Below are 25,985 nucleotides of genomic sequence, written 5' to 3' on the forward strand. Positions count from 1 at the left end.
TGAGTTTTTGCTCAGTTTTGTTCAAAAAACGTCTCCTTTTTTAAACTTGAGAGCGTTTTTTATAAATATGTTCTATGTAGGCGCAAAAAACCTGCCAGCCTACCTACAAGGCAATCATCTAGCTTCACAAAAACAAAATTTTCAATTCCGGCAATTTTCTGGTTAGCCGATTTGGCGGAAATTTTCATTTTAGGCAAATTTGCCGATTCGCCATTTGCCGGATATGAGATTTGCCGGAAATGTTTAGAGGACTTTTTTTATAAGACGAAAACACTTAAAACTGTGCCTTTTTGAAATTTTTATCCCGTTTTCTTCTGATTTTTTCATAGAATTTGCTTACTTTTCAAAACATATGTAGGAAAATTCGTAGGATGTGTACAATTTTGCCGATAAAAATTTAAATTTTAAAATTTCCAAAAAAAAGGGCAAAATACCGCAATTTGCCAAAAAAGTTCGGCAATTGCCGCTTTTCCAGAAAGTTCGGCAAATCGGCGGTTTGCCGATTTGCCGGAATTTTTCAACTCCGGCAATTTGCCGAAAATGTTATAATGGTTTTTATGGTTAATTTTTTTTTGTGAAAAAACATGTTTTAAAAAAAAAAAAATTTTCACCGTATTCAAAAAATTCAAAAAAAAAAAAAAAACAAAATTTTACAAAACCTTTCAGAACATTTTTTTATTCTACATAAACCAATTAAAAAATCATCGAAAACCTTCAAAACCACTTAATTTTATCATTGTGAAAACTTTTTTAAGCGTTTTAAAAAATGCTCTGAAAATAACAACTGGAATTTTTCCTAGTCCAAAAGCCCCCTATCGCTAATTTTTTGTAGGGGGCTAACTTAAAGTTCATCTTTCAAATGTCAATGTGTTTGTCCAAAAAGTCAAAATTAAGCTCAAAGTCTCTTCATGACTAGCTGAGCCCGTGCCGAGAAATTGAGTATCACCTGCCTTCTAATTTCAGGTTTTTGGCAAGCTCTTATTATTATTTCCACCTTCGCTTTGAATAAATTTCCCTCACAATCAGCCCTATTGATTTTTCAGGCAATTTTCAGCAATTTCTTAATGAATCTCCTCTTATGGAATTCCGTTGATATATGGGTGCCCAGCTACGTATTCAATGATGATTCGTTTCTCACTTGGTGGAATATTCCTTATTTTCTTTTCATTTTCTTTTCAATGGTGACATGCTCTTGGCTCTCTTTTTATATGACCATTGTAATGTGGAAAGTGAAGAAATTTCATGGAAATGCCACGTATATTCTATCTTGTATGTATATTTCTTGGTTCGAGTGCTTGTTGGGAACCCTGGTGATTTTGCCTTATAAGTATGGAATTATCAATTTGGCAGGTAGGTTTTAGAGTGGGATCTGGTTACGAAAATTCGAAAAAAAACCTTGTACTGTGATGCAAGTGTGCTCTATCAAATTGAAAACGGGGGAGGGGGGAGAGGGGTATGTTGTTTTAGAAAACATGTGGTGTCAGAGTGTCTAATTTCGGTTTGATCTAGGTAGATCTACAAAAATGCGGGAGTTGAGGCGCTGGGTTTTCAACTGATTTTGCGTAGTTAACAACGTGCTGACATCACATTTTTTTGGACAAAAAATTCCCGCATTTTTTGTAGATCAAACCGTAATGGGACAGCCTGACACCACGTGGTTCTAAAGAAATGGAGCGCAACATTGAGAACGAACACCATTTTTCCCTGACCTGGAAAAATAGTGCCCCCGATTTTTCAGAGCCCGATCAAACATTCGAAGGATTTGAGGACACCTCGAATTATCTGAAAATCGATTCTCTCAGCTGGAAATGTGTTCCTTTACTGATAGCGACTTTTATGGAATGGCACTACGTCGGAATTGTTAATAGCTCGTTCTCTTGTTTTTTAATTGAGCGAACTTTCGCCACAGTTTTATTTAGGTGAGACACCCATGTCACTGAGCTCGTTTTCCGTTTGACCTCCAGAAATCGCGGCAAATTTGTACGATTGGTGACGTCATGTGCTTCCAGAAAAAACTGATGAGGAGTGACGTCACGAGAACCCCTCATTTTTTGAACTCCCAAAAGTGAGAGAGTCGTCACACGAATGTTTGAAATTCCTGTGAAATTTCCCACTGGCGTGTAAGTTTCCCGCAATTTTCGGAGGTCAAACGTACTGGGGAGTGACGTCACATATGCTCCAACCTACATCCGTTCCTTAACCCAAATATTTATAGTGACTATGAATCCATATACCGGAAGAAACTCTCCATATTCCTAATCATATATCACCAGGCGTATGCAATTTTCCTGGCACTTGTGATGCTTTTCCATGTTTTCCCATTGAGAAATCTTCTGGGAATGAACGCATGCGGCCTATTATTTGTGATTCCGGTAGGTATAGGCAGGCATTTTCAGCGGTATGCCTGATGTTTTTCAGCACCTATTTTTTCTTCGGTATTACAACTTAAAGGCTCGGAATAATATGCGATTGGCGAGGAATATCACGAAAAACTCATTGGCGGCGAAGTTTCAGACCGAGGAGAACCTTCGGTCTATTTCGGTGAGCCGCTCAGGGGCCTGTGGCCGCGAAATGGGAAAACTCGGCCACGGAGTTTTTTCGCTGCCACGGAGCAAAAACCCAAGCTTGTAGGTTGAATAAATATTTATTTTCAGTTAGCATTCCGAATTTATATTATCATGATAATATTTGATATTGTTTTCCTAATCAATATCTACCTCGGGATTTTGAAAGTTTCGGGTGCAAAATATTATTCTCAAGCGGCGGAGCACATTATTTTCTTGTAGGTTTATTCTTAATTTAAAGAATTCAAACTAATTTTCAGTGGTCCATTATTCCTGGTTCCGGCTATTGTATCAAGTGTGCAAGATTGGAGAAAACAGTTTTTATTTTACATTCCTATCAATAGAGTTCAGCCAGAGGAGTCGAAATATGAATTAGCTGCTACTCCCGAGCAATCTGCAGCAATTCATTTTAAGCAATTGCAGAATTTATGGGTTTAAAATGCTTTTAAAACAATAAATTGATACATTTTTAATTATCGGGTTTCGTATTTAAATTCAAGATTTTCGCGCGTTTTTCTCTGGTGGCCGCGGCCGAGGTTTCTCCGCGCTCGGACTCCTCTCGGAGGAGTATTTCGCTGCGAATTTCGAATTAATTTATTTTTTCCAACACGATTTTTCCTATAGTTTTGGATGTTTTTTTCACTTTTTTTGCATTTTAATTGCTTTATAACAATTTACTTTTAATAATATAGTAAATTTTCAGAAATCCGATGTCAATATCACCTCGACAATAACCGGATTGTTTTCATAGTTTATTAAAGTGAGATGATTTACAACTTGTGTTTTTTCGGTTGTTTCACATCAATAATTAGCGAAAACAGGCGGTATTCTTTGATTATCCGACTCTATAATCCCAACAGCCAGTTGCACCCTCACCAAACACACACACACCGCAACAGGGAAGAGGTGTCGGCTCTCTTTGATCCGCCTTCTTACAAGCGGCGACACTGTCTGTCTACGCGCGGTCATTATCGATTTTTCGGGGGCACAATAATATATTTTTTTTTGAATATAATTGTATAATTTTTTCGATTTTAGAATGGCTGGAATTGTGCGGAAGTTCTTCAAAAGTAAGAAAACGAAAAAAGAAGAGCTCTTCGACGACGATGATGATTATGCAGAGGTAAGGGCGAATTTGTTAATAAAAATTATTGAATTTTGCGAAAATCTCCTTTTTGTCACCTCCCAGCAGCCGGAAACTGGCTTTTTGTTTGAAATATTCGCCAAATTTAGCGTTTGCTTATTAAAAACCCGAAAATTTCTGATTTTTTCCAATAAAAACAAGGAAAATTCGAATTTTCCAGTTAAAAATCTATTGAAATCCCTATTTTCCGTTGAAAATCCAAAAAAAATCGGCAAATTTCCGAGAAAAATTCTTTTTTTTTAAACAAGAAACCAGAAAAACCAGGTTTTCCAATAAAATAACTTTAAAAAATTCCAGTTTATCATGTAAAAATCAAGAAATATTCGAATTTTCCGATAAAAAAGCGGAAAATTTCTGATTTTCCCTCTATAAAACCAGAAAATATTGACTTTTTCAAGAAAATTCTTTGTTTTCCTCAAAAAACCTTAAAATCCTGATTTTTCACGGAAGAATCCAGAAAATGTTCAGTTTTAATAAGAAAAATCTAGAAAAATCCGGTTTTTCCACTAAAAAGCGGAAAATTTTTGATTTTCTTCAATGAAAACACAAGGAAAATTCGAATTTTCCAGTTAAAAATCTATTAAAATCCATATTTTCCGCTGAAAACACAAAAAAAGCCAATTTCAGAATAAAATTCAATTTTTTAACAAAAAAAAACGGAAAATCTAGATTTTTCAACGAAAAAATCCAGAAAAACCGGGTTTTCCAATGAAATAACTTTAAAAATTCCAGTTGATCATGTAAAAATCGAGAAATATTCAAATTTCCCGATAAAAAGACAAGAAAAATGGTTAATAGTCAGAAAAATTCCATTACAACAAAAATATACCAAAAAAAATTCGAGTTTTCCAATAAAAAATCAGAAAAATGCCTTTTTTTTCAATTCAAAAGCGCGATACAAATCCAAAAAGCCAAAAAAATGTTTTTTTTTAAATTTTTCTGTAAAATCTGAAAAATTGTATTTTCTCATAAAAAACAACCTGAAATTTTCAATTTTTTAAAATAAAAAACCCAATTTTTTTAAAAAATCAAATATTTTTCAGCTACAACCCGGTCCATCACCAAAACCCTATAGATTTACTGAATCTGAACCTCCTGTTCCACCACCACCACCAACTACAACAACTCCAAAACTTCATCACGATGAAACTCTCGACCTTGACGCGACATTTGATCAACCAAATCTCAAAAGGCGACGAGTTCACCTCGATCGTTCTAGTCCAGAAAATCAATATCCAAGTGAAGATTCGATTTACGAGTTCACCCAATTTACACTACAAAAATGGGAACACGAAGAGTCTCGGCGACAAGAAAAACGGAAAAGAAAGCGAGTTGCTGAGCGAATTGAACGGGAAAATTATGTGCATAATGCTATGGAAAATTTCAATTTAAATATGCCGAGCGTGTCGGATGTGGAGAAGCTTCGCCGAGAACGAGATCAATTTAAGAAGGAAATGGAAAAGTATCGGAGCAAATGTGAGAAGCTTGAGAAGAGATGTGAGCAGTTGGAGATGGAAAAGAAGAATTCGGTGCCAGTTTTTCAGGTAAAAATTTGCAGTGAAATTGGACTATTTTCGCAAATTTTGGCATTAAATCGTCAAAAATTGTATTTTATGATTAAAAAACTATACATTTAGCGATTTTCAGCGAAATTTTGCGATTTTCAGCAAGAATTTTAGCAAATTTGAATGCTAAAAATTAGCAAAAACGGACTAAAATTAAGAATTCCAGCAAAAAAAAACTGCACACTTCTCCTAGAGGGGTACAAAAACTGCGTGAAACCACGCCCATTTTTCTGTGCGGCACTGTTGGTTTTTTTTCGATTTCGACGCAAATTTGTCTTTCTTTGCCGATTTTTTTTTGCGTTTTTGATGTTGAAGAAATTTTAAATTCTTAAAAATACACTTTTCATGTTATTTTCCACTCGGAGAGGGAATTTTGCGTATTTTCAAATTTTTTTTCCTAAAAAACGTCAAAAATACAAAAAAATACCTTCTCCGAGTAAAAATCTACATGAAAAGTGTCACAATTAAAAAAAAATGGATGAAAAATACGAATTTCCTTCGAAATTCAAAAAATTACAAAAGTACGGCACGGAAAAATGGGCGTGTCTTAGCGCCAAGTTCGCGGTAATTCAAATTCCAAAAATTGTCAGAGCAGTTCTGTCGATTTACGCGGCCCGTGTACTCCTCGTGGAGAAGTGTGCATTTGTTTTCAGAAGATCCTGCATTTCTTGGCTTAAACCCCTACGGTAGCCGGTCTCGACACGAAAATTGTTGTAAAGTGCAAAACAAGTATGCGCCTTTAAGGATTACTGTATTTTCAAAATTTCTTCATCGATTTTTCATAGTGTTCCGAATAAATTTTTAAAAATCTAAAATAAAATTCCCATTTTCCGTAAAACTACAGTAATCTTTAAAGGCGCACACCTTTTCAAATTTAACAAAAATTTTAAAAAATCACAAAATTTCACGTCTCGGAAATAAATAAAAATTTTCAGCCATTCAACAGCAATTTCTACTTTGGACCGGCGACAGCTTCAACTCTTCAACCATTCCAACTACAACCTCCGGCTCTTCAATTCACACACTCGTTCAACTTCACCGCATTACCCTCTACTTCTGCACCATTCCCACCGGCTCCTTCTGCTGCTGCTCCAGCACCTTCCCCGTTCAGCCAAATGGGACCTGTTGGACCAATGGCTCCACGATATACTGATCCGATCACCGTGTACGATTACAATGATGATGATGATACTTCGTTGAGTGATCTGTCGAATAGTTCGAAAAGTGATATTTCTGATGATCTCAAGTGAAACATGAATAATCTACTTATAGAAATGTGTGAATATTTTTTTTTGGATTTCCAATGCGTGTAACATTCGTCTTTTTATGTTTTTTTTCAAATTCACAATTAAACAATAAATCATATTACTTGTATTTCGAGGAGCTGGACACAGGGTCTTGACACGACAATTTTAAATATTTACTTACGGACTTTTTTCAATAAATAATTATATTTTCAATGAAAAGCTAATGTTCGAAATCACAAAGGAGCACAACCAATTCAAAATCAGCGCTGATTTTTTGTTCAATTTTCCGTCTTTTTTTCCTGAATTTTACGAAGTTTTCTGCAGTTTTTGTCATGTTTTACAGCAAAAAAACCATATAATCTTGAAAAAAATAGCTGCAACAAAACGCGCTCCATTGACAAAATCTCAAGTTACTGTAGGCAATCTGCAAATTTGCGCCGCGGTGTTTGCGGCCTCCGCTCATATTAAAAAAAATATTTTAAAAATTATTCTTTAAATTTTAAACCGTTTTACAAAGTTTTTTTCTTCATTTTTCAATCTTTTTTCTTCGATTTTTCCAATTTTTAATATAAATTTTTGCCGAAAATGCTTATAAATATTTATTTTCAGGTTTCTGGCAATGGATAACTTCACAATTTGGGTTGACGCTCCCACTGAAGCACTTATTGAGACACCAGTTGATGACCAATCGTCAGGCTTTCTTCGCGATGAGATCATGCTCACACAGCAATACGTTCTTGAGAAGCTTGACGAGCAGACTGAGCAAGATAAAGGCGAGCAAACTGATGAGCAGGCGGCGAAATCTCGCGAGCTGGCTTCTCAAGTTCAAACCGAGTCGCAACGAATGCATGATATAAAGAAGGAGCTTAACGTATTCAAAGAGTCGTGCAAGTCGATCGAATTGCAACTTGTCTCTGTCAAAAGTGAGAAAATGTTCAATTTTTCTTGAAAATCATCACTGAAAATATCCAATTTCAGAAAGCATCCCAGATCGCACCAAGCTACAATCAGGCGAAAAGGAGAAAAGTCTTAATGAAGCGGATTATGAGTTATCCAAATTCGAAGATTTGTTGTCTAGTCGTGAAAGAGAGCTCACTAAGATAATTCAACGCGAACAATCTCGTAATAACGGAGAAGCTAAAAATGAGTGCAAGGTTAGTTATTGAATATTCTTTTTTAAATTATCAATTGAATATTTTCAGAGGCTTCGTGAAATGATCATGGCAGCCAAGCAGAAACATGAAAAATTGGTGGAGCTGAATTCGTCGTGCGCAATGATGCAAGCGAAATACGATGAAATGATAATTCGCCAAGGTATTAAATTCTTCAGTAAATAGAAAATATGAAATGTTCTTCTAAATTTCAGATCAAGACCGAGAAGCGCTCGAAGAGGGAAAACTGAATCTCAAAGCATCAGAGGAGAAGTTGGAGCAAATGAGGGAAGATTGCGTCACACTCCGTTCTCAGCTATTTCAATTCGAAGCAAGCCGTTCGCAAGACAAAACGACTGAAATTGAAAAGGAAATCGAAAAGATCACAGCGGAGACTGCAAAAGTTCGAGTGGAAAATGAACAGCTGAAAGCTTCCCTCTCAAAGATCAAGGAGGATACGAAAATATTAAAATTGAAGTATGAGGCACGTCAACAAGAAGACATCGAGAATAAGAAATTGATTGAAGAGCGCAAAAGATCAATTATCGAACTTCTTCGTCGAAAAATTGCTGAAAAGAAGAAATCAAATACAGTTAAAGGATCAGATCGAAAGAAAATCACCAGTCTCAAAAAAGCAATTGCTAAAGAACAAGAGAAGCTAGAGAAAGGAAAGAAGGAACTGGAGCAGCTCCAATCTTCAAAAACGGAGAGTGATCTTGAAGAAGAGGTTATTCCTTAAATATATAGTACTGTAACCAATAATTTTTTATTGTTCAGATCTCTGCTATGCAGTTGGAAATCAATGACTATGATAAGCAAATCAAGGACGCCGCCAAGGAACACGAGAAGTTGTTCAATCAAGTAATAATAATTTTTGAATTTAATACAGAGTTATTTGTAGACTCAAAATGTGCCCAAAAGAACCAATTTCGCTATGAAACAAGAAAATTTTATTGTGGTTCAAAATTTACCCCATTTTTCGATAGTTTTTTCAACGGAAATTGTTCACTAATTTTTTTTCCATTTTTCAGATTAAAGAACAACGTGCTGCAAACGGCGATCAATTTAACGACACCATCGATATCGTGGAATCCGACTATTCAGATCGAGTAGTTCCGCCGCAGCCAAGTGTAGAAGTTACTCCAGTACACCGACAAGTGTCTCATGATGTATTCTCGGCGCCATTGATGACGAGCACACCACTTACCGCAGCTACCAGACCGTTGAAACGAACTCGTGCGGCCGATCGTCTTAAAACGAGAGCCGAAGCTCATACTGCAGATGTTCGCCGAAAGAGAGGAGGGAAGAAATAATGTGTGTGTGGGGAAGAAACGACTATGTACCATTTCAATCTTGTGCTATTTTTTTTTGTGTTTTTAGAGTTTTATATAAAGTAATTTGCGGCAACGAGAGAGAAAAAACCAGATTTCAATTCTTCTCGAATTGCAGGAAGAATCTTTTTTCAAAAAAACTCCCCGACAAATTGGCCAATTTGAACGGGAATTGTTCTCGCATGTCTTGTCTAAGTTCAAACACTTTTTTTTTTAATTCCCACAGGTCAACACACAATGCACGCCTTCCACTAGACATTCCTCCAATTTTTCCGCCCTTTTAATCTGATTTTTTTTGCAAAGGCGGCGGAAGACTTTATCTACATACTTACCTCAAATGTCTCAACAAAGACAATTGCCCTATTCGGTTATTCTACTTATTTTGGGATTTACTTTTATAATTTACTTAGTTTCTCCCACAACACTCCTCAATCTGTTCTATGGAGAATTTGGTGAGATCTTCGAGCTTCTTGTTTCTCTGAAAAGTACATTTTCTTTAGATCCTTATCTATCGGCGGACCGGAAAGTTGTCGTTTACGAGAAAATGATTGAGGCATTGAGGAATATGGATAAATATTGTAAAGATCGAAGGTTCTATTGCAAACGGCCCGAAACTCGACATGTGGATTGCAGACGGGTCCTTCGAGGGGATAAGGTTGGCAGCCGACATCTTACTGGTTTTTATTTTATTTGTTACTTAGACGTCTGAAACTGAGAATTTACCCCATAACTTACGCTCAAGGGTCTCGCCACGCCGACAACGGGTTACTGTAACGGTTTTATTTATATTTATATTCATGGACTCGACACGATATACAGTTTAAAAAACTAAACGTGGCAAGATTAGACGTTTACGTAATAAATATTAATCACGGAAAACTGTTATAAAGGGCATCTTCAAGTATCTATGTATTATGGATCAGGACATTTGAAAATCGCTGTTTTTTTTTCGTTTTTGTGTGAAATTGAACATTTATCGAAAATAAATCTCGGTTTCTAAATGAGAAAAAAACAATAAAATGACTTCGTCTTAAGCCTAACTATGTCGAAGCCTAAGCCTAAGCCTACGCTTAAGCCTAAGCAATATAATATATTCCTAAGCTTTTTTTAAAAGTTTTTTCAGGCTTATCTCCAATCTCTCACTGGCATCAATCGGATCCCCTTAATCGAAAACCCGTTTCTAAACCTGACCTGCTCCGCTATCAAAAACCGAATCATACCGAAATCTTCTCAATTCAAGCTTCTAATGCTTAATGGCACTGCATTTGCAAGAATTGTGTTCGCCGACTATGAGTTTATTGAGAAACAAGTACAAGCTTCCTATCACCCGCAAAACTTCTTCTGCTTTGCAGTCGATGCGAATTCTTCCGCAGAGTTTCAGAAAAGAATGAAGGCACTTGAAAGGTGTCTGCCTAATGTATTTGTACTGCCAGGTAGGTTTACCTCTAATTGTAGTGCACCATGCCTTCCAGATTCTAGTCACTGAATCCTACGATAGCAAGGGCCATAACATCAATTTGGCACATTACAACTGCATGAAGAGACTTGAGGCTTCACGTGGATGGGGATACCTGATGCTTCTGCAAAATCATGATGTTATCACTAAATCAGTATATGAGTTGGATCGAATATTCGATTTGCTCGCCGGAGCCAACGATGTGTTCATGTCCAAAGAGATTCCAGGAAGGAGGAATAAACATTCAAAGTGGGATTTGAAATCTTTGAGACTTTTTCGAAATGGTTAGGAAAAGTGAGAAACTATGAAGAAATTCGGGGAATTTTTTAGAATCAAGAAATTCGGATTACGAACTTGAAATTTCAAGTGGTTTTGTGCAGGCGTCGCTGTCGAGAGCTGTAGTGGAATGGTTGGTGAATGAAGTTGATGTATCGATTCTTTTGCAGCAGTTGAATATGACGGTAAGTGAAGATTGAGCTCAGGTTTAGGCGTAGGCGTAGACTTAGGCTTAGGTTTAGGCTCAATATCAAATATGAATAGGCTTTGTAATGTTATCGATTAAATTACCAGATTTCCGGAATATGGCGCTGATGAGCAGTTTATCTCAACTTTCCAATCGAACCAGGATTTCAAAATGCCAGGTCATTTTACAAATGAATGCTTCCACAATGACACATCTGTTTCCTTTATTTCAAGGCATTAGTTTTTTCTGTCTGTAAAAGTTAAAAATGAAAAGAAAATATTCAGATTCTCGCGTTGGGTACCCATAAATCTCGAGAGATCTTCCAATTGTGCCTCTGGTACCGTAAGACATGATATTTGCATTTTCGGGATTGAAGACTTCCTCGCAGTTTCAAAATATCCCACTCTGAGTTTTAATAAGGTTTTCGGCAATAACGGCCACCTCGGCAACTTACAATTCATTTCAGATGCTTCCAGCATTTGATTTTTCCATTATAGAGTGTACCGCCGAGCTTTTGCATAACCGGACCTATTTGGGACAAAGGGATTATAACTTGGAAGATGATATTTATAAAAATTTAGTTTCAGTAAGTTTGAGCTGCTGGAATGTTATTTAAAAAAACAGTTGAAATTTCAGGTTCAATACCATGAAAATCATAAAAAATCGGACTACAAATTGAATTGCACTTCGAATTTCAAACCTTGGAACTATCTAGATTACCTTTAATTAGAATTACATCTAATTGTACCTTACAAGATCATCTAGATTTTTATAGACTACACAAGCTGTTTTCTTTTCTAGTCCAAACTGAATAAATTTGTTATTAATAATTATTATGTTACATTTTTCTGGAATAGTCGCAAACAATCAAGAACGTCTCACAGTATCCTGAGCTGGAAATCGGTTTGTTGGCTCAATTCTCGTGCAATGCCTGGGAATTTGAGAAAATCCAAAATTTTGCCGGAATTGAAAATTGAAAATATGGTATAAAACATGGTACCAACCCTTCATCAGAAAATTTAAAAAACTTTCAACCAACTAAACTTGATTTTTGCTATAAGCCTACAGGTGAAATTGCAAATTCAAAAATGAAAGCGCTATTGCTCAAAAATCGAGAGTACGCTTTCTGTTTTGCTACATGTGTTAAAACGTGCACATTTAAATAAAAATGACCTGCACATACCGGCACAGTTTTCTCGAATCCGACGAATTCTATGCATATTCTCTGCATTTTCTCTCAATATTCCAAATTCCACTTCACATTTTTGGCACTTACATTGTATTGTTTAAAACACCTATTCATATGGAACGTGTCAAACTTTCAATGCTTGTTCTACATTTGACGTACGTACATATACGAAAAAAAAATTCAAATCAAAATGATTATAAAACTTCTAGATTCGCATGGCTCGATGTATACCTTACAATTTTAAGTATTCCAGTTATACTATTCCCAATCGTATCAGGTTATCCTCTGGGGCTGCTGTATTATTTAGGAGTTCCCATAAGGTTGATGGTGTACTTCGGATTTACCTCTCTATATCGTAAGTTTACGCTAGCATTTTCTGAGTTAAAAAATATATATTATAAATTTCTACCTTCCTTACAAATATCATTTTCAGTCGTAACTCCTGGAATCATACTATTTTTTGAAAATCGCTATAACTATCTAGTCCGTACTGATTCTACAAGTCAAAGTCGGAAGATCAAACGAGTCATCCAACATTTCATCAATTATCTTCTCGCATTCCTAGCATTCCTTCCAGCTGCACTAGAAGATCCAGATATTGCCAGAGCTCGTGAATATGCTCGTCAAAAACTTCCATGTTTCCCCCCGCAAATCATCGATAGCTCTCGATTTTTTATACTAGGAACTGATACAACTCTTTTCTTATTGGGAGTGATCCCTTTTCTAATCATTGGCTGGACACAAATTGCAACATTTTTCATTAGAACTTCTAGATATATCTACAAAACCAAGGCCCAATCCGAGAGGACTTCAAGTATGCAGAAACAATTTTTCAAATCCCTCTGTATTCAAATTGCAATACCTGTAGTAATTATATTAATCCCCGGAGGATATGTAATTTATACAAGTGTCAGTGGTAATTTCGACTTGGCTTTAACCCATATTTCAATTATTTGGATTTCAACTCATGGACTATTTGCAACTGTTGTGATGATTGTGGTCCACAAGCCGTATCGCCAGGCAACTCTGGAAGTTTTGAGACTATCAAAACCTCAAGGATTACATCATATTCGTGTTGTGCCTGTTTCAGCTTCCTATAATATTGATTGAAAACCAATTTTGTCTTATCAAAAAACCAATTTTTGAAGAGTAATATTTGACAATGTTTAATTCCACCTGTTTTTTTCAAGTTTAGAGTACGTTGTAAAACTTGCATTTGCACATAAAATAAACTTTTCACGTCTGCGTTCGTAGTTTGTAGTTTTAGATTTAAACTCCGAGCAAAGAAAGCCGTCTCAAAATTACATAGTATTGCAATCGTAGTGGCTATCGGAAAAAAACCAGGGAGTTTTTCCCACATCTGCAGAAAAATAATTTTCTTGAAATGCTTCTTTTAAATTTATTTGAATTTATGAAAACTTATATTTTCTTCTTGTACAATATTTCCCACAATTTTTGGTAATCTCTTATGATTTTTTCTGGTTTTTTAATTTTGTGCATAAATGGCACCCCTCTTAAGTTGGTAAGAAAAACGGGCACACGTGGTTTCAGGCTGTCTCATTGCGGTTTGATCTACAAAAAATGCGGGAATTTTTTGCCCAAAAAAAAGTGACGTCAGCACGTTCTTAACCATGCGAAATCAGTTAAGAACTCTGCGTCTATTCTCCCGCATTTTTTGTAGATCAAGCCGAAATGAGACATTCTGACATCACGTGCGGGCACAGTTCTAAGAGACTTTCTTCGATGAATTGGATCCATATTTTTTCTAAACAGACATTTTTCACACTGTCCAGAAAGAAAAACATTTCAAAATCGAATACTTCGTAGTAGCAACGTAAACTTGATTTTCGCTATATGTAGCAGACAGGTGAAATTGCGAAATGACAAACACAATAATTGTTTAGCAAAAATCATTATACATAGTTGTTACATATGTTGCTCATTTGAGAAAGAATGACCTGCACATATCGCCAGAGTTTTCTAGAATCCGACGATTTCTATGCATATTCTCTTCATTTTCTTTCAATATTCCAAGTTCCACTTCACATTTTTGGCACCTACATTGTAATTTGGAAAACTCCTGTGCATATGGAACGAGTTAAGCTTTCAATGCTCATTTTACACTTAACGTTTGGGAAATAATCTTGAAGTACACTAATTGGATTTTTTTTCCAGATTCGCATGGCTCGATGTATACCTTACAATTTTTAAGTATTCCAGTTATACTATTTCCTATTGTGTCAGGTTATCCTCTGGGGTTGCTGTATTATCTAGGATTTCCTATAAGGATGATGGTGTACTTGGGGTTTACCTCTCTTTATCGTAAATTAATTTATTTTTTTAAAAGTTAAGTTCGGTAACAAATAATATTTGCAGTCACAACTCCTGGAATTATATTCTTCTTTGAAAATCGCTACAACTATCTAGTACGCACTGACGCTACACATCGAAGTCGGAAAATCAAACGAGCAATTCACTATTTCCTAACTTACCTTTTATCGTTCCTAGCATTCCTTCCAGCTGCACTAGAGGAGCCAGACCTTGCCAGAGCTCGTGAATATGCCCGCCAAAAACTTCCCTGTTATCCCCCACAAATAATCAATAGCCCTCGATTTTTTATATTAGGAAATGACACGACCCTCTTTCTAGCGGGTGTGATCCCTTATCTAATCATTGGTTGGATTCAAATCATGACATTCTTCATTGGAACTTCTAGATTTATCTACAAAACCAAGGCCCAATCCGAGAGGACTTCAAGTTTGCAGAAGCAATTTTTCAAAGCCCTCTGTATTCAAATTACGATCCCTATAGTAATTATAATGATCCCCGGCGGATATGTAATTTATACAAGTGTTAGTGGTAATTTCGACTCGGCTTTAACCCATATTTCAATTATTTGGATTTCAACTCATGGACTATTTGCTACTGCTGTGATGATTGTGGTCCACAAGCCGTATCGCCAGGCAACTCTGGAAGTGTTAAGACTTGCAAAACCTCAAGGATCTTATCATATTCGTGTTGTGCCTGTTTCTGCTTCGTATAATATTGATTGAAAATCAATGTTTTTTTAAAATCAAAGTGATTAACGGCAAGGTTTAATTTCACCTACTTTTTTCAATACTTGCAAATGAACTTCTTAAGTATTCCTATTCTGTATTTTGTAATTATTGGTCACGCTGTTTATTTTCCTGGTGGGGATTAAAACTTTCTCAAAAAATATTGCCACGAAATTTTAGAAAAACTTGTGATAACAGACAACTTGTTCCCCTAGTGATTAACAGGTGAAAAAAGCAAGACTCAATATTCAGAATTGTGGCTCAAAAATCATTTCACAATGAGCTGCACATACCGGCACAGTTTTCTAGAATCCGACGAATTCTATGCATATTCTCTTCATTTTCTTTCAATATTCCAAGTTCCACTTCACATTTTTGGCACTTACATTGTATTGTTTAAAACTCCTATTCATATGGAAAAAGTAAAGAGTTCAATGTTAATTGTGCATTTGACGTGAGATACATAGCTTTTTGATTCAATTTTTTGTGTAAAGTTTTTAGATTTGCATGGATTGACTTATATCTTACACTTTTGAGCATTCCAGTCATAATATTTCCAATTGTATCAGGTTATCCTTTAGGATTGCTTTATTATCTAGGAGTTCCAATATGGTTAATGACTTATCTTGGATTTTCTTCACTTTATCGTAAGTTTCTTTATAAAATTGGGATGGAAATGGCCCTTTAAATTGTAGAAAATAGAAGGAAAAAAGACGAAACTTGTTCTTAAATACAGAGCAAGTAGCGAGCGATTGCAACTTATCACGCCATCATTTTTCAGTTGCAAATCCCGGAGTCTTCTGCTTCTTCGAGAATCGTTACAATTATCTGGTCCGCACTGACACCGCAACTCAAAGCCGAAAAATCAAACGAGCCCTACACTTTTTCATCAGCTACTTTTCATCATTTCTCGCATTTATTCCTGCTGTCCTAGACAAACCGGACCCCGAAAATGCACGAGAATATGCTCGTCAGTAGCTTCCATGTTTACCCGCAGAAATTATTGACAGTCCTCGATTATTTATATTGGGAAATAATACAACTCCTTTTTTAATGGGTGTTATACCTTTTCTATCCATTGGTTGGACTCAAATTACAATATTCTTCATTCTAACATCTAGATACATCTATAAAACAAAAGCTCAATCCGAGAGAACCTCCAAAATGCAGAAGCAATTTTTCAAAGCTCTCTGCATCCAGCTGCTAGTTCCAGTGGTAATTATAATGATTCCAAGTGGCTATGTCATTTACTCTTGTATCACTGGAGACTTTGATTTAGCACTGACAAATATCTCAATAATATGGATTTCAACGCATGGACTATTTGCAACTGTTATAATGCTTGTGATTCACAAGCCTTATCGTCAAGCTTCCCTGGAAGTTTTGAAGCTATCCAGTGCTCAGGGATCTGGACATATTCGTGTGGTTCCCGCCTCTGCTTCATATAATATTGATTGAGTGTTCAAAAATTGTTAGGTTCATTGTTCATTTCGTCGTTGCAAATAATAAATCAAAACGCATATCAAATTTTCACCTGCATAAAAATTTTTTCAAAACATATATACATATATGTGTGTAAATTAGAAAAAAAATACAAGTGTTGCGCGTATAGAATACGCCAACTTACAATTATAGGGCAATTTTGTGCAAATTGCATAATTAGACTTGTGACTAAAATTTATGGTCCGACGCCAAGCAGGTTTTGCGCCGCGGCGTCAAAAACATGTGTTTTCATAGAGCGGTATGGAACCCGGTAGTTGTCGGGCCAAGAACACAAATTCAGCATTAAATTGTAGGTCAGATCATTGGCTCGGACAATTTCGGCAATTGCCAAAGTTTCACAAAAAATCACTACCTTGTTATATAATATTCTACAAAAACACGACAATATTTATTCTAGAACGTTATGTATCTGAAGCGTTTGCAATGAATTGAGTTGCTCGAATTGAAATCTTGCTGCCGACCTCTCTTCTAGTTTTGCAGACCAATTTACCTGAATATTTGAATATTTTTTTGTATTAAAGTAAACATTATGTTTTTCCTCACTTTTAATATAATTTCGGTACTCGGAAACAATCAACATAAATGCGATATTATCAGATATTGGATACAATTCAAAAAACGAACACAACCACCCGGTTTGCCAATTAATCTCCATATTGGTATATGGCGATAGTAGAGTTGTCACAAAGAATGGCGCAGAAGGCAAAATCAGAAATATTGTGGGGCCAATGGTTTGAGCAACGAGCGCTTTGAACAACTGCGATTGGAATTTTTCCTGGCAAGCTGAGAAACTTTTCAGTCTAAGCTTCATATTAAAATATATTTTGAGGCCGAAAAATACAAAAATGAAATATTGGAAACAAATTAGAATTCCCGCTGATATGAGAAGTGAAAGGGCTTTCCATTGGATGGTATTGTTTTCATTATAAGGCATCATGATAAATCGTGCGACTGATGAAATTTCAAAGTCAAAGTTTTTTCGAATAACTTCTCTAAAAGATTAAAGATTTTGAATAATTTTAAAGTGTTTTTTTTCACGTTACTAAACTTACTTACTAAACGTTTACTAAACGTTACTAAGTTAACTAACCGTATTTCCTTTATTAGTACTGCACCCGACTACTTAATTTTGAAACGTTATATCTCGGTTTATTTTGAAGCTATCAATTTTTTATAAAATACATAATGATAGAAAATGAACTAACAAATAATTTGTTAGTTGACGATTTTTGAATAGGACAAACGATAACTGAGCTATTAGCTGTCAAAGTTGAACAATTGGTGCAATACTAATAGAGGAAAGACGGTAGTTGCATTTGTACATACATACATACCTCAAATAATCATCGGAAGCATTGGTGGGTGTAAATATCTGATTAAATGCAACGCTATAAACTATAGTAGGAATCAACAAGTAAGAAATCCAGAGCGCTCTCCCAACCCCATCAAAATACCACAGTTTCGTGGAATGGAAAATGTATAGGTAGCGATATACAAATTGGACTCCAACGAGTGATATTATCAAAAGATAAAATGTGATCCAAAATGAAAGTGCAATGCTTAGGAAGTTCTTCGAGAGAATCCAATCATTAATACTGAACAAAATCACAGCTCTGTTATAGTTCAAAGTGAATGGTCTTGCGATAAATTCGGAAACGGAGAATAAAAATCCCAGTGCTGAAAACATTACGACCATCAATTTATAAGTTCCATAAATTCGTTTGCTATGAAACAAAGTGATGTATATCAATATGAAGTTTGTGATGAAACAGATTACTAAGCCGGCACTTGTGAAGGAAATTGTGTATTTGTGGTTGAGCATTTTCAACTGGCTGAAGAAAGATGCCAAGTGAGGAGCATAAGGTGTGTGTTTTGGTTAAAGTCATTAAAATGTTTTTTGTTTTCCTCCCGGTGAACAGTTGCCAAAGACCATATGTCTACGATATATGACGCATGGTTGCTCATTATGTGCTAACGAAAAGGTATAGCATTGTTTTGACACTGTTCCTAGACTGACAAATTTCTAATGGCGTTAAGCGGTGCTCAAAAAATGAACTCTGTTTTTTTGCAAAACCATAATGATACACAATGCATCATAAAATGAAGACAGTTGGTCTTTGACAAAAGTTCATGGGAAGAAAATCATTTTTCAAAACATTTCGATCAGTCAGGTTTTCACTGACAGTAATTTTTCATTCTATTGGACACGTGCTTGCTGGTTGGCTTAAACTAAATTCCCGGGGACTAGAAAACTCCGTTTGCCAATAAATGACCTAACAAAAGCGCGGATAAGGAAAAATCTTACTAGGGAACCGTCAGAAGGTGCCCATCGGACTTGCATATGAGACCCATCCCATTCGATAGCCCATGTCTTAAAACGGTTACTCGTGAATTTTTAGCGGCAAAACTCCAGAACCAAGCTCACGGCGGGCTATCAAAGATCTTAAAATAGCACTTTAACGAAGCATTGAAGGGACAATTTTCCAATTTCACTTTGGTAGCTCATATCTCCGAAGATAAATTTTTTACAGAAAAGTCATCAACTGATAAGTTGTTGATATTGTTGTAACAAACAAGTTTCTAGTTAAAAGTTTTTTACCAAAAAATTTTTGTTTGAGATAAAAGCGCGCGAAGTGCGGCAACTGCTGTTGTTCTTTTTATGCTGCTATTCCGTTTCTAACGATTTTCTCGCAAACAAAAATTTTTTGGTAAAAAACTTTCAACTACAAACTTGTTCTTTACAACAATATCAACAACTTTTTAGTTGATGACTTTTCTGTAAAAAAAATTATCCACGGAGATATGAGCTACCAAAGTGAATATGGAAAATTGCTTTAAGAACTTTGAGAGCCCGCCGTGAGCTTGGTTCTGGAGTTTTGCCGCTAAAATTTCACGAGTGACCGTTTTAAGACATGCACTATCAAATGGGATAGGTCTCATATGCAACTCCAATGGGCACCTTCTGACGGTTCCCTAGTTAGGCCTCTCTGAGTTTTCCATTTCGATTTCAATATTTTTCTTTGATTTTGTTTTTGATTTTGCTTATTTTTGCCGTTTTTTTCATCAAATATAAAATCTTGTCATTTTTCCCGAAAAATACAAGAAAACCAGATTCGAAAAAAGATGTATTGTCCATAATATCATTCCAAAAAGAGAGCCTGCGGGGTCGTGTAACCTTCATAAGAACATCCAAGTTGTTCTACATCAGAGATCAGCAAATCAATTCCTTCCTTTTCAACCTTGAAGCTAATTTCAAAAGGTTTCGAGAGAAGTCCGGTAATTCTCATTCTGATCAAATAAAAACTTGGCGAATCGGAAATAGACTTGACATCCAATTCAACATTTTTTCTTAACGGCAAGTTAATGATATGTTCGATAACTTCTTCTGAAAAAAAAAACACATGCGGAAATTAACATGAATTGGACCAACCTTTAGAAACCATCCTTCCGCATCCTTTGTATGAAAATTTGTAGCTCAAAAGTCTGTCTACTGGAGCTCTAGCCCTTGATCGAATTGCTTTTAACATCCTGTTCACGAAATCATCGGTTGCTTCCTTATCCCAAGCCGAATGGCGGAATGACATGAGACCTCTTTTTGGACAGTTGATCTGTGTTGCGTGGATAAGCATCGGGTCATCCCCAGCTTTAAATACAACAAACTCCAATGTAATATCGACAGGCTTAGAGGTCAGTCCGGTGACAGTAATGTTGACCCATTGATCAACTCCTTTATCTGTAGTAGATGTGACTACAAAGTTAACAATCCTGTCTGCTGGTGTCTTGACGATCGCATCAATCACTTCCTCTGAATCACAAGTTAATTTTTTGCACCGTCAATTTCACTTACCCCGTGAAAAAATCCGTTCACACGATCTGTAGCGATTCGTGTGAAGAACCGCTCTTAGAATCTTCCCAGCATGCCTTAATTGAATTGCTTTCAATAGTTGGTTCAGGAATTTTTTGACGTCCTCTTTCCGATCAGGCTGACTGAACGAGGAGAGTGCTCTTCTTTGAGAACAGTTCAATTCTTTTGCATGAACTAGTTGCACGCTAGTCCCAAAAGTGTTGAACCTTATTTCGAAAGTAACATCAGGGTCACGTTGGAATCCGGTCACACTTAAATCAACCAAGCAATAGATCCACCATCTGGTTGAATACTCGTGTTTTATGGATTTAACTTCAAAGCCAACAGTCGTGCCTGCTGGTATCTTGACGAGCACATCAATTATTTCTTCTGAAAAGCAAATAAAAATTTATTTGCAACAATTCCAATCTTACACACCCTTTGAGAGTCCTTTCAATGTCCATCGGTTATAAACACATCTCTCGTAAAAGTATAACTGCCTCTCATCATGTTCCATTAAAAGTTCAATAGCAGATGCATCTCTTGATTGAATTGCTCCCAACAGCCTGTCTAGGAATCTGTAGATCTGGTCCTGAATATAATCCGGATGACGTAACAAAGATCTTTCTTGACATGCCACTGCCAAGGCAAGACACAAAAAGACAGCACACTGGATTGGCCGCATGGAGGGAAGTGTGAAAATTTCAGCGCAACCACCGTATTTTATAGGACTGGAAACCCTAATCGAATCATAATAAACTTCGTGGGTGGATGGGGGAAACGGGGATGCAGGGAAACAGAGCAAATGACGGAAAATATGTAAATGAAAAAGGGAGATGTTGGACAGGTATCTGGGGTATTACATATTTTCTATTCAAACAATTATCCTTCAAACTCAAAGTTTTACAACGAAATAAATGTGTACTCTTATGCGATTCTTAATGAAACTACAATTGTCTTACTTTAGCCCTGTAAACCTTCTTGATCAATAGTGACATGAATCTTTCTGACGAACACGTCATAAAGATTGGAGATGAAGAAATTATAGAGGGGCACCAATTCTGCTGGTTGGTAGTTGGCACACCATCATACCTGGTACATACATTTTCTACGTCACAAAATCTTGACAGTATTTTCCCCGCAGCTGGACACACGAGTTGTTTTTCTGATTTTGTCAGCTCCATAACTCTTGTACAGGCTCACTTTCTCGACGTCACTCTCTCTCTCTCAGAAGAGGTAGGAGGCAATCTGTGTATCTCTACAGGCTCACAGGCTCTGACCAACGTCATAAAGACTGGAGATGGCGAAACTAAAGAGGTACCCGCTATGCTGGTCGGTAGTTGGTAAACCATCATACTTGGTACATACACTTGCTACGTCACAACATCTTTACAGTGTTTTCCCCACAGATAGAGAGAGAGTGGCCTGTGAGCCTGTAGGGAGAGGTGAGCCTGCAGAGATACACAGACTGCCTCCTACCTCTTCTGCGAGAGAGTGACGTGAGATGAGCCTATACAACAGTTTTGGAGGTGACAACTTTTTGGAGGTGACAAGCCAACACGTACCGAAAAAAATGACACACAGGATACAACTACTGACTGAGAGTCTATTAGGTCTAATTGTCGATCTTGGTTTTTCTTTCTTTGCTATTTCAGTAACTCATACTGTAAATTTCAGAAATTTTCCAACACCCACCTGTAACTTTTGTCGGGGTAAATAATTTCTAAGTATTGCCACAAACATAATATCTCGCTTATTCTCTTATTATATGTAATTATGTTTTCGTAGGAAAACACCAATTTCATTATGAATAATCGGCTCTCTGGAAAGAAAAATTGTTCACTCATAAAAAATAACACATGTCGAACATCAACTCTTCAGACAACGTGTTATATGAATATGTAAATTTTGATGATTTCGATGTAGAATCAAAGCGATTTTGGATTTCAATCTTGATTTTTGTCAGGTAACACTGTTTTTTTTAGCAGTTTTCAATGAACTTACTCTACTAAACTAATTGAGAAAACCAAGAAACTGCGGCCGTGGCCTAGCTTTTTCCCTAGCCAGGCCGGCGCCATGTTTCGCCATAGTGTCCATATTGGTTTGATTTACGAGAATCGCCAGAATTTAGATGCGTTCAGACGCAGACTTCTCAACTGATTATTAAGGAACCACCAGTTTATGAGAATGCCTACTTTGCATTTTTAATGCATTTTTTTAAAAATGAGAATGCATTTTTAAAAGCGCGCCGACGCCACGCTTTTCAGTGCTACAAATTCCCGCATTTCTCGTAGATCAAATCCTAATGGGACATATAGCCTGATAGAGGGTGCATGGGGTGAGCTCCGATTGCCAAGTTTTTGCTCTAGGAGCGCATCTAATTTTGAAAGTCGTGCACTTGTCTGCGCTCCGGCAACGACAATTTGGAGATTCAATTAATGCCAAGTAAATTTTAATTCAGAATTCTGTTTTCAGGAAACTTTGTTCGTGTCTCGAATATGCACGTTTCGTGATTGCTTTCTTTGGATTGTTTGGAAGTATTTTTCATTTAACAGTTCTCACTCAAAAACCAATAAGAAACTCTTCAGTTACTATATTTCTAATTGGAATTGCAACTTGTGACCTCGTTCGAATGTTTGAAACAATTTTCTCACTAGGAAAAATGTACTATAAACAGCTGTTATTCCTCCATATTTCGCAAACTTGGTGAATTTTCAAACACACATCTCTCCCTTCTTTAATTTAACACCTTTGATTTTTTTAGTGTGCCTCCACTCTCATATATAGATATGACCATTTTTGTAGTTTTGAATGCATTAGATATGATTTCCGTGGACCTGTCAGTTTGGTTTGCAGTTGGTATGACCACATTTCGTGCTTTAATCATGCGTTACCCATTTCAGCCACGGTGAGCTCAAAAGCTCTGCGGCTTTTTGCCAAAGCTGTTTTCAGAATCAACTCACTCGTTACATCAAAAGCTGGTGTGTATGCAGTAATTCCTACGTCCCTGCTGACATTATTATTTTTGGCATTTTATCATCATAGACTCACTCTTCACCCAATATCCATTTGGCAGCCTTCCCCCGATTGTTTAGATTTTCCATCAAACTATACACAAATTGAGTACTATTGGCTGGCGACTGATTTCTCAGGAAACTTGAGCAATGGAATAATTGAAGTACTGATAAATGTAGAGGGAATATTATTCAAATTTATTCCATCTATTATTCTTTTGGCTGTAACTTTGCTTCTGGTTTTTGAGCTCAGAAAATTGAAAATTGTAAAACTGACAACAAAAAACAAGAGGGACACAAAAAGAACATCAAAGTTAGTATTATTTGTAACTTTCACATTCATTATTGCAATCATTCCACAAGGAGTTTTATATACTATTATGCTCAGTGTGCAAGAAGGAACTATTATCAGGTAGGGCGTTCGCAAAACTCTCGACAAGATTATTTCACAGGTCTATTGTTGATAAATTATCAGTTACGTATTCATTTTTATCAGTGCTTAATGGTACCGTTCATCCCTTGATTATTTACTTCATGACATCTGAATACCGTACCGCGGCTAAACAAATCTGCTTCTTTTGGAAAAAGCAGACGAATTCAACGTCGAGTGTCAATATCATTTAGTACTGGGACATAAACTAGAATATAGTTTTATTGGGGCCTGAGTCGACGCCTACGATTCACTTACTTACCTACTATCAGATGTTTGTGATCTTGCGGATCTTAACAATGTACAGTATGTTCAAGTGTGTGTACATACAAATAGTACTTTTATTTCAATGGAGATATCATTGGAGACGTTCCCAGGCCCAAGATTTCGACATCGTCTAGCTCTTTTCTTAATTAGTTTTTTTTTTGCTTTTTTTCTATACGTTATTGTTGTCATGCTTTCGTCTGAGTATTTGTAGTCTCACACAGTTTTTAAAAATAACACTTTTATTAAAATAGTTAAGTTGGATGTACAAGTGATGTTGGCTTAAAAATCTTCCTGCCCTCACCAAAAACTTCATTGGCAGTATTCCGATATTGTGTTGACATTAAATAACATATTAAAATATGAGCGATGCCATTGAGAGTTGTCAGAAAAGTGAAAAGTCTCGCAAATTTCAAGATTATCATACTGCAAAAATTTGGAGTTTTTAAAGTTTAATTGTATTGAAAGAATCTTACACTAGACCAGGTTTATCGGTATTGAACATTCCAATAACGTACATAAGTCCATGTGGTGTAGTTGTGAAAAGAAATGATATTGTCATGAAAGTCACTAATTTTATAGAACGTAGAGTATCATGGCTTTTTGTTGAGGATTTAATTGACATTGAGTTCTTCTGTGCTTCCTTTAAATCCTTGACCAATCCAATTGTAGTGATTGGGAGAATAATCGATGGGATCAGTTCTAGTAGAACTCCCTCGATAAGAAGATCAATTTCGTAGATCAAAGTGCTTCCGAACAACCTATTTATTTGAAAATCAATGCTAATTTTGGTTGAGTTCTCGGAAAAGCGATGACAGTTAGTGAATGGCATCCATCCGGGAACCTTTGCAGAACACAACTTGGTATAGTAAAGTGCCCATATCGGAAATGCAAACATTGTAATTGTTATAATAATTTTTAAGCTATACTCGACTTGAGTTAGACGGTTGATTCTGAACGTGATTATGTAGATCAAAATTAATGTGTTGAAACTCTATTCTGATGTTGAAATTGATGCTGCACAGGCTGTTAATTCAGACGCACCTCGTTCTGTCGCTAAAGGCAGAACCTGTTAAATGGGCCGAGTGGGCCGGTCTGGCTGATAAGAGGATCTACTCCCAGGCCCGGGACACCGGCGTCCAGCAGGCCCACTTAAGACTAAAGCGCAAAGATCGTCCCCTCTAACAGGCCAAACTTGTACCTGTTATTCACTGGGTATCTCATCACAAGACTTCTAATGACAGCGATGGCAACGCCAAACCAAATTGACAGTGCCTCTGAAATTTTTACCGATGATGCCGAAATATTATAGGATAACGTTGAGTTTGGATATAAGCTGTAATGTTTCTCGAATACTATAAAAAACATGAATTGAATCAAACCATAAAACTTCGTTGCTCAAATAACGTAAATAGAAGAATGGGGTGAAATTAATACTGATCGACCGGATCATGTCAGCGATAGCAATTCCAATAAGAAATATATTAATGCCAAGGGTTCTCATACATTTCCTAGTGAGTACTGTTAAATGTATAAGCCCTAGAAACGCACCAAGGATTGGTACAACAAAATGAACATGATCAATGTAATAACTGAAATCTCCCATAAAGTTTCCAATAGCACAAAATAAGCGTATCGATTCTATGCTGAATCCGGGGAACATTTCAATGTAAGTAGTATTCATTGCAATGATTTGATTCGTTACGAATCAAATTATGAGGTGGGAAAAATGATGAAGTCTAGTAGGTTGAGGGAATTAGTGAA

General features: G+C 36.4%; 9 protein-coding genes, 1 non-coding gene and 2 pseudogenes across 13 annotated transcripts; 9 read left to right on the forward strand and 3 right to left on the reverse strand.

Annotated features, from left to right (window-relative positions):
* Nucleotides 1–1,064: 1,064 nt before the first annotated feature.
* On the forward strand, nucleotides 1,065–3,002 carry sre-36 (Serpentine Receptor, class E (Epsilon); the record flags this gene model as incomplete). Its single annotated transcript, NM_001028623.1, has 6 exons — nucleotides 1,065–1,350; nucleotides 1,739–1,919; nucleotides 2,216–2,372; nucleotides 2,419–2,541; nucleotides 2,655–2,782; nucleotides 2,825–3,002. The coding sequence occupies 6 exons, from the start codon at nucleotides 1,065–1,067 to the stop codon at nucleotides 3,000–3,002; spliced, it is 1,053 nt and encodes a 350-aa protein (NP_001023794.1).
* Nucleotides 3,003–3,267: 265 nt separating this feature from the next.
* F13A7.14 (BZIP domain-containing protein) lies at nucleotides 3,268–6,641 on the forward strand. The gene is made up of 4 exons (NM_001392681.2): nucleotides 3,268–3,324; nucleotides 3,603–3,687; nucleotides 4,752–5,252; nucleotides 6,209–6,641. Exons 2-4 carry the CDS (start codon nucleotides 3,604–3,606, stop codon nucleotides 6,521–6,523), a joined length of 900 nt encoding a protein of 299 aa, NP_001379468.1. The 5' UTR covers nucleotides 3,268–3,324; nucleotide 3,603; the 3' UTR covers nucleotides 6,524–6,641.
* Nucleotides 5,651–9,078, forward strand: syp-1 (uncharacterized protein). The gene is made up of 6 exons (NM_074744.7): nucleotides 5,651–7,443; nucleotides 7,499–7,674; nucleotides 7,723–7,834; nucleotides 7,887–8,398; nucleotides 8,449–8,532; nucleotides 8,703–9,078. The coding sequence occupies exons 1-6, from the start codon at nucleotides 7,140–7,142 to the stop codon at nucleotides 8,982–8,984; spliced, it is 1,470 nt and encodes a 489-aa protein (NP_507145.2). The 5' UTR covers nucleotides 5,651–7,139; the 3' UTR covers nucleotides 8,985–9,078.
* Nucleotides 9,079–9,339: 261 nt separating this feature from the next.
* On the forward strand, nucleotides 9,340–11,647 carry F26D2.3 (Core-2/I-Branching enzyme; the record flags this gene model as incomplete). Of its 2 annotated transcripts, NM_001028683.1 has the most annotated exons (9): nucleotides 9,340–9,454; nucleotides 9,503–9,657; nucleotides 10,126–10,435; nucleotides 10,482–10,742; nucleotides 10,789–10,906; nucleotides 11,029–11,154; nucleotides 11,206–11,341; nucleotides 11,388–11,507; nucleotides 11,558–11,647. In NM_001028683.1, 9 exons carry the CDS (start codon nucleotides 9,340–9,342, stop codon nucleotides 11,645–11,647), a joined length of 1,431 nt encoding a protein of 476 aa, NP_001023854.1. The 2 variants fall into 2 exon arrangements, with proteins under 2 accessions (NP_001023854.1, NP_001367257.1); NM_001380846.2 differs by lacking the exons at nucleotides 10,789–10,906; nucleotides 11,029–11,154; nucleotides 11,206–11,341; nucleotides 11,388–11,507; nucleotides 11,558–11,647 and having other exon boundaries at nucleotides 10,126–10,488.
* 21ur-12126 lies at nucleotides 9,537–9,557 on the forward strand. Its single transcript, NR_070078.1, has one exon.
* Nucleotides 11,648–12,089: 442 nt separating the features above from the next.
* On the forward strand, nucleotides 12,090–13,220 carry srh-145 (Serpentine Receptor, class H; the record flags this gene model as incomplete). The annotated part of the gene is made up of 3 exons (NM_074746.1): nucleotides 12,090–12,265; nucleotides 12,320–12,465; nucleotides 12,544–13,220. The coding sequence occupies 3 exons, from the start codon at nucleotides 12,090–12,092 to the stop codon at nucleotides 13,218–13,220; spliced, it is 999 nt and encodes a 332-aa protein (NP_507147.1).
* An 843-nt stretch (nucleotides 13,221–14,063) lies between these two features.
* srh-144 lies at nucleotides 14,064–15,163 on the forward strand (annotated as a pseudogene). Its single transcript has one exon. A coding segment is annotated over exon 1 (1,100 nt).
* A 281-nt stretch (nucleotides 15,164–15,444) lies between these two features.
* F26D2.8 lies at nucleotides 15,445–16,624 on the forward strand (annotated as a pseudogene). The gene has a single exon. A coding segment is annotated over exon 1 (1,180 nt).
* A 446-nt stretch (nucleotides 16,625–17,070) lies between these two features.
* Nucleotides 17,071–18,491, reverse strand: str-55 (Seven TM Receptor; the record flags this gene model as incomplete). Its single annotated transcript, NM_074748.1, has 3 exons — nucleotides 17,071–17,159; nucleotides 17,213–17,661; nucleotides 18,004–18,491. 3 exons carry the CDS (start codon nucleotides 18,489–18,491, stop codon nucleotides 17,071–17,073), a joined length of 1,026 nt encoding a protein of 341 aa, NP_507149.1.
* Nucleotides 18,492–19,726: 1,235 nt separating this feature from the next.
* Nucleotides 19,727–21,246, reverse strand: F26D2.16 (uncharacterized protein). The gene is made up of 4 exons (NM_001392682.1): nucleotides 20,952–21,246; nucleotides 20,517–20,903; nucleotides 20,100–20,474; nucleotides 19,727–20,054 (listed from the first exon to the last, which is right to left on the reverse strand). Exons 1-4 carry the CDS (start codon nucleotides 21,196–21,198, stop codon nucleotides 19,810–19,812), a joined length of 1,254 nt encoding a protein of 417 aa, NP_001379404.1. The 5' UTR covers nucleotides 21,199–21,246; the 3' UTR covers nucleotides 19,727–19,809.
* Nucleotides 21,247–22,372: 1,126 nt separating this feature from the next.
* srw-48 (G-protein coupled receptors family 1 profile domain-containing protein) lies at nucleotides 22,373–24,151 on the forward strand (the record flags this gene model as incomplete). Its single annotated transcript, NM_074749.2, has 5 exons — nucleotides 22,373–22,479; nucleotides 22,989–23,219; nucleotides 23,278–23,421; nucleotides 23,466–23,939; nucleotides 23,980–24,151. The coding sequence occupies 5 exons, from the start codon at nucleotides 22,373–22,375 to the stop codon at nucleotides 24,149–24,151; spliced, it is 1,128 nt and encodes a 375-aa protein (NP_507150.2).
* A 324-nt stretch (nucleotides 24,152–24,475) lies between these two features.
* srw-29 (G-protein coupled receptors family 1 profile domain-containing protein) lies at nucleotides 24,476–25,905 on the reverse strand (the record flags this gene model as incomplete). The annotated part of the gene is made up of 4 exons (NM_074750.2): nucleotides 24,476–24,647; nucleotides 24,698–25,174; nucleotides 25,423–25,557; nucleotides 25,604–25,905. 4 exons carry the CDS (start codon nucleotides 25,903–25,905, stop codon nucleotides 24,476–24,478), a joined length of 1,086 nt encoding a protein of 361 aa, NP_507151.2.
* Nucleotides 25,906–25,985: the final 80 nt, after the last annotated feature.

The sequence above is a fragment of the Caenorhabditis elegans genome, chromosome V (assembly GCF_000002985.6).
Source record: "Caenorhabditis elegans chromosome V".
NCBI lineage: Eukaryota > Metazoa > Nematoda > Chromadorea > Rhabditida > Rhabditidae > Caenorhabditis > Caenorhabditis elegans.

What these genes read in the sequence shown, in the direction of transcription:
- F13A7.14 (NM_001392681.2), top strand. Translation starts at nt 3,604, where the DNA reads ATGGCTGGAATTGTGCGGAAGTTCTTCAAAAGTAAGAAAACGAAAAAA. An exon ending in ACGATGATGATTATGCAGAG is followed by an intron (nt 3,688 to 4,751) that starts GTAAGGGCGAAT and finishes AATATTTTTCAG; the next exon opens with CTACAACCCGGTCCATCACC. An exon ending in ATTCGGTGCCAGTTTTTCAG is followed by an intron (nt 5,253 to 6,208) that starts GTAAAAATTTGC and finishes AAAAATTTTCAG; the next exon opens with CCATTCAACAGCAATTTCTA.
- syp-1 (NM_074744.7), top strand. Translation starts at nt 7,140, where the DNA reads ATGGATAACTTCACAATTTGGGTTGACGCTCCCACTGAAGCACTTATT. An exon ending in GCAACTTGTCTCTGTCAAAA is followed by an intron (nt 7,444 to 7,498) that starts GTGAGAAAATGT and finishes ATCCAATTTCAG; the next exon opens with AAAGCATCCCAGATCGCACC. An exon ending in AAGCTAAAAATGAGTGCAAG is followed by an intron (nt 7,675 to 7,722) that starts GTTAGTTATTGA and finishes GAATATTTTCAG; the next exon opens with AGGCTTCGTGAAATGATCAT.
- F26D2.16 (NM_001392682.1), bottom strand. Translation starts at nt 21,198, where the DNA reads ATGCGGCCAATCCAGTGTGCTGTCTTTTTGTGTCTTGCCTTGGCAGTG. An exon ending in ATTGAAAGGACTCTCAAAGG is followed by an intron (nt 20,904 to 20,951) that starts GTGTGTAAGATT and finishes TTTGCTTTTCAG; the next exon opens with AAGAAATAATTGATGTGCTC. An exon ending in CGGAAGGATGGTTTCTAAAG is followed by an intron (nt 20,055 to 20,099) that starts GTTGGTCCAATT and finishes TTTTTTTTTCAG; the next exon opens with AAGAAGTTATCGAACATATC.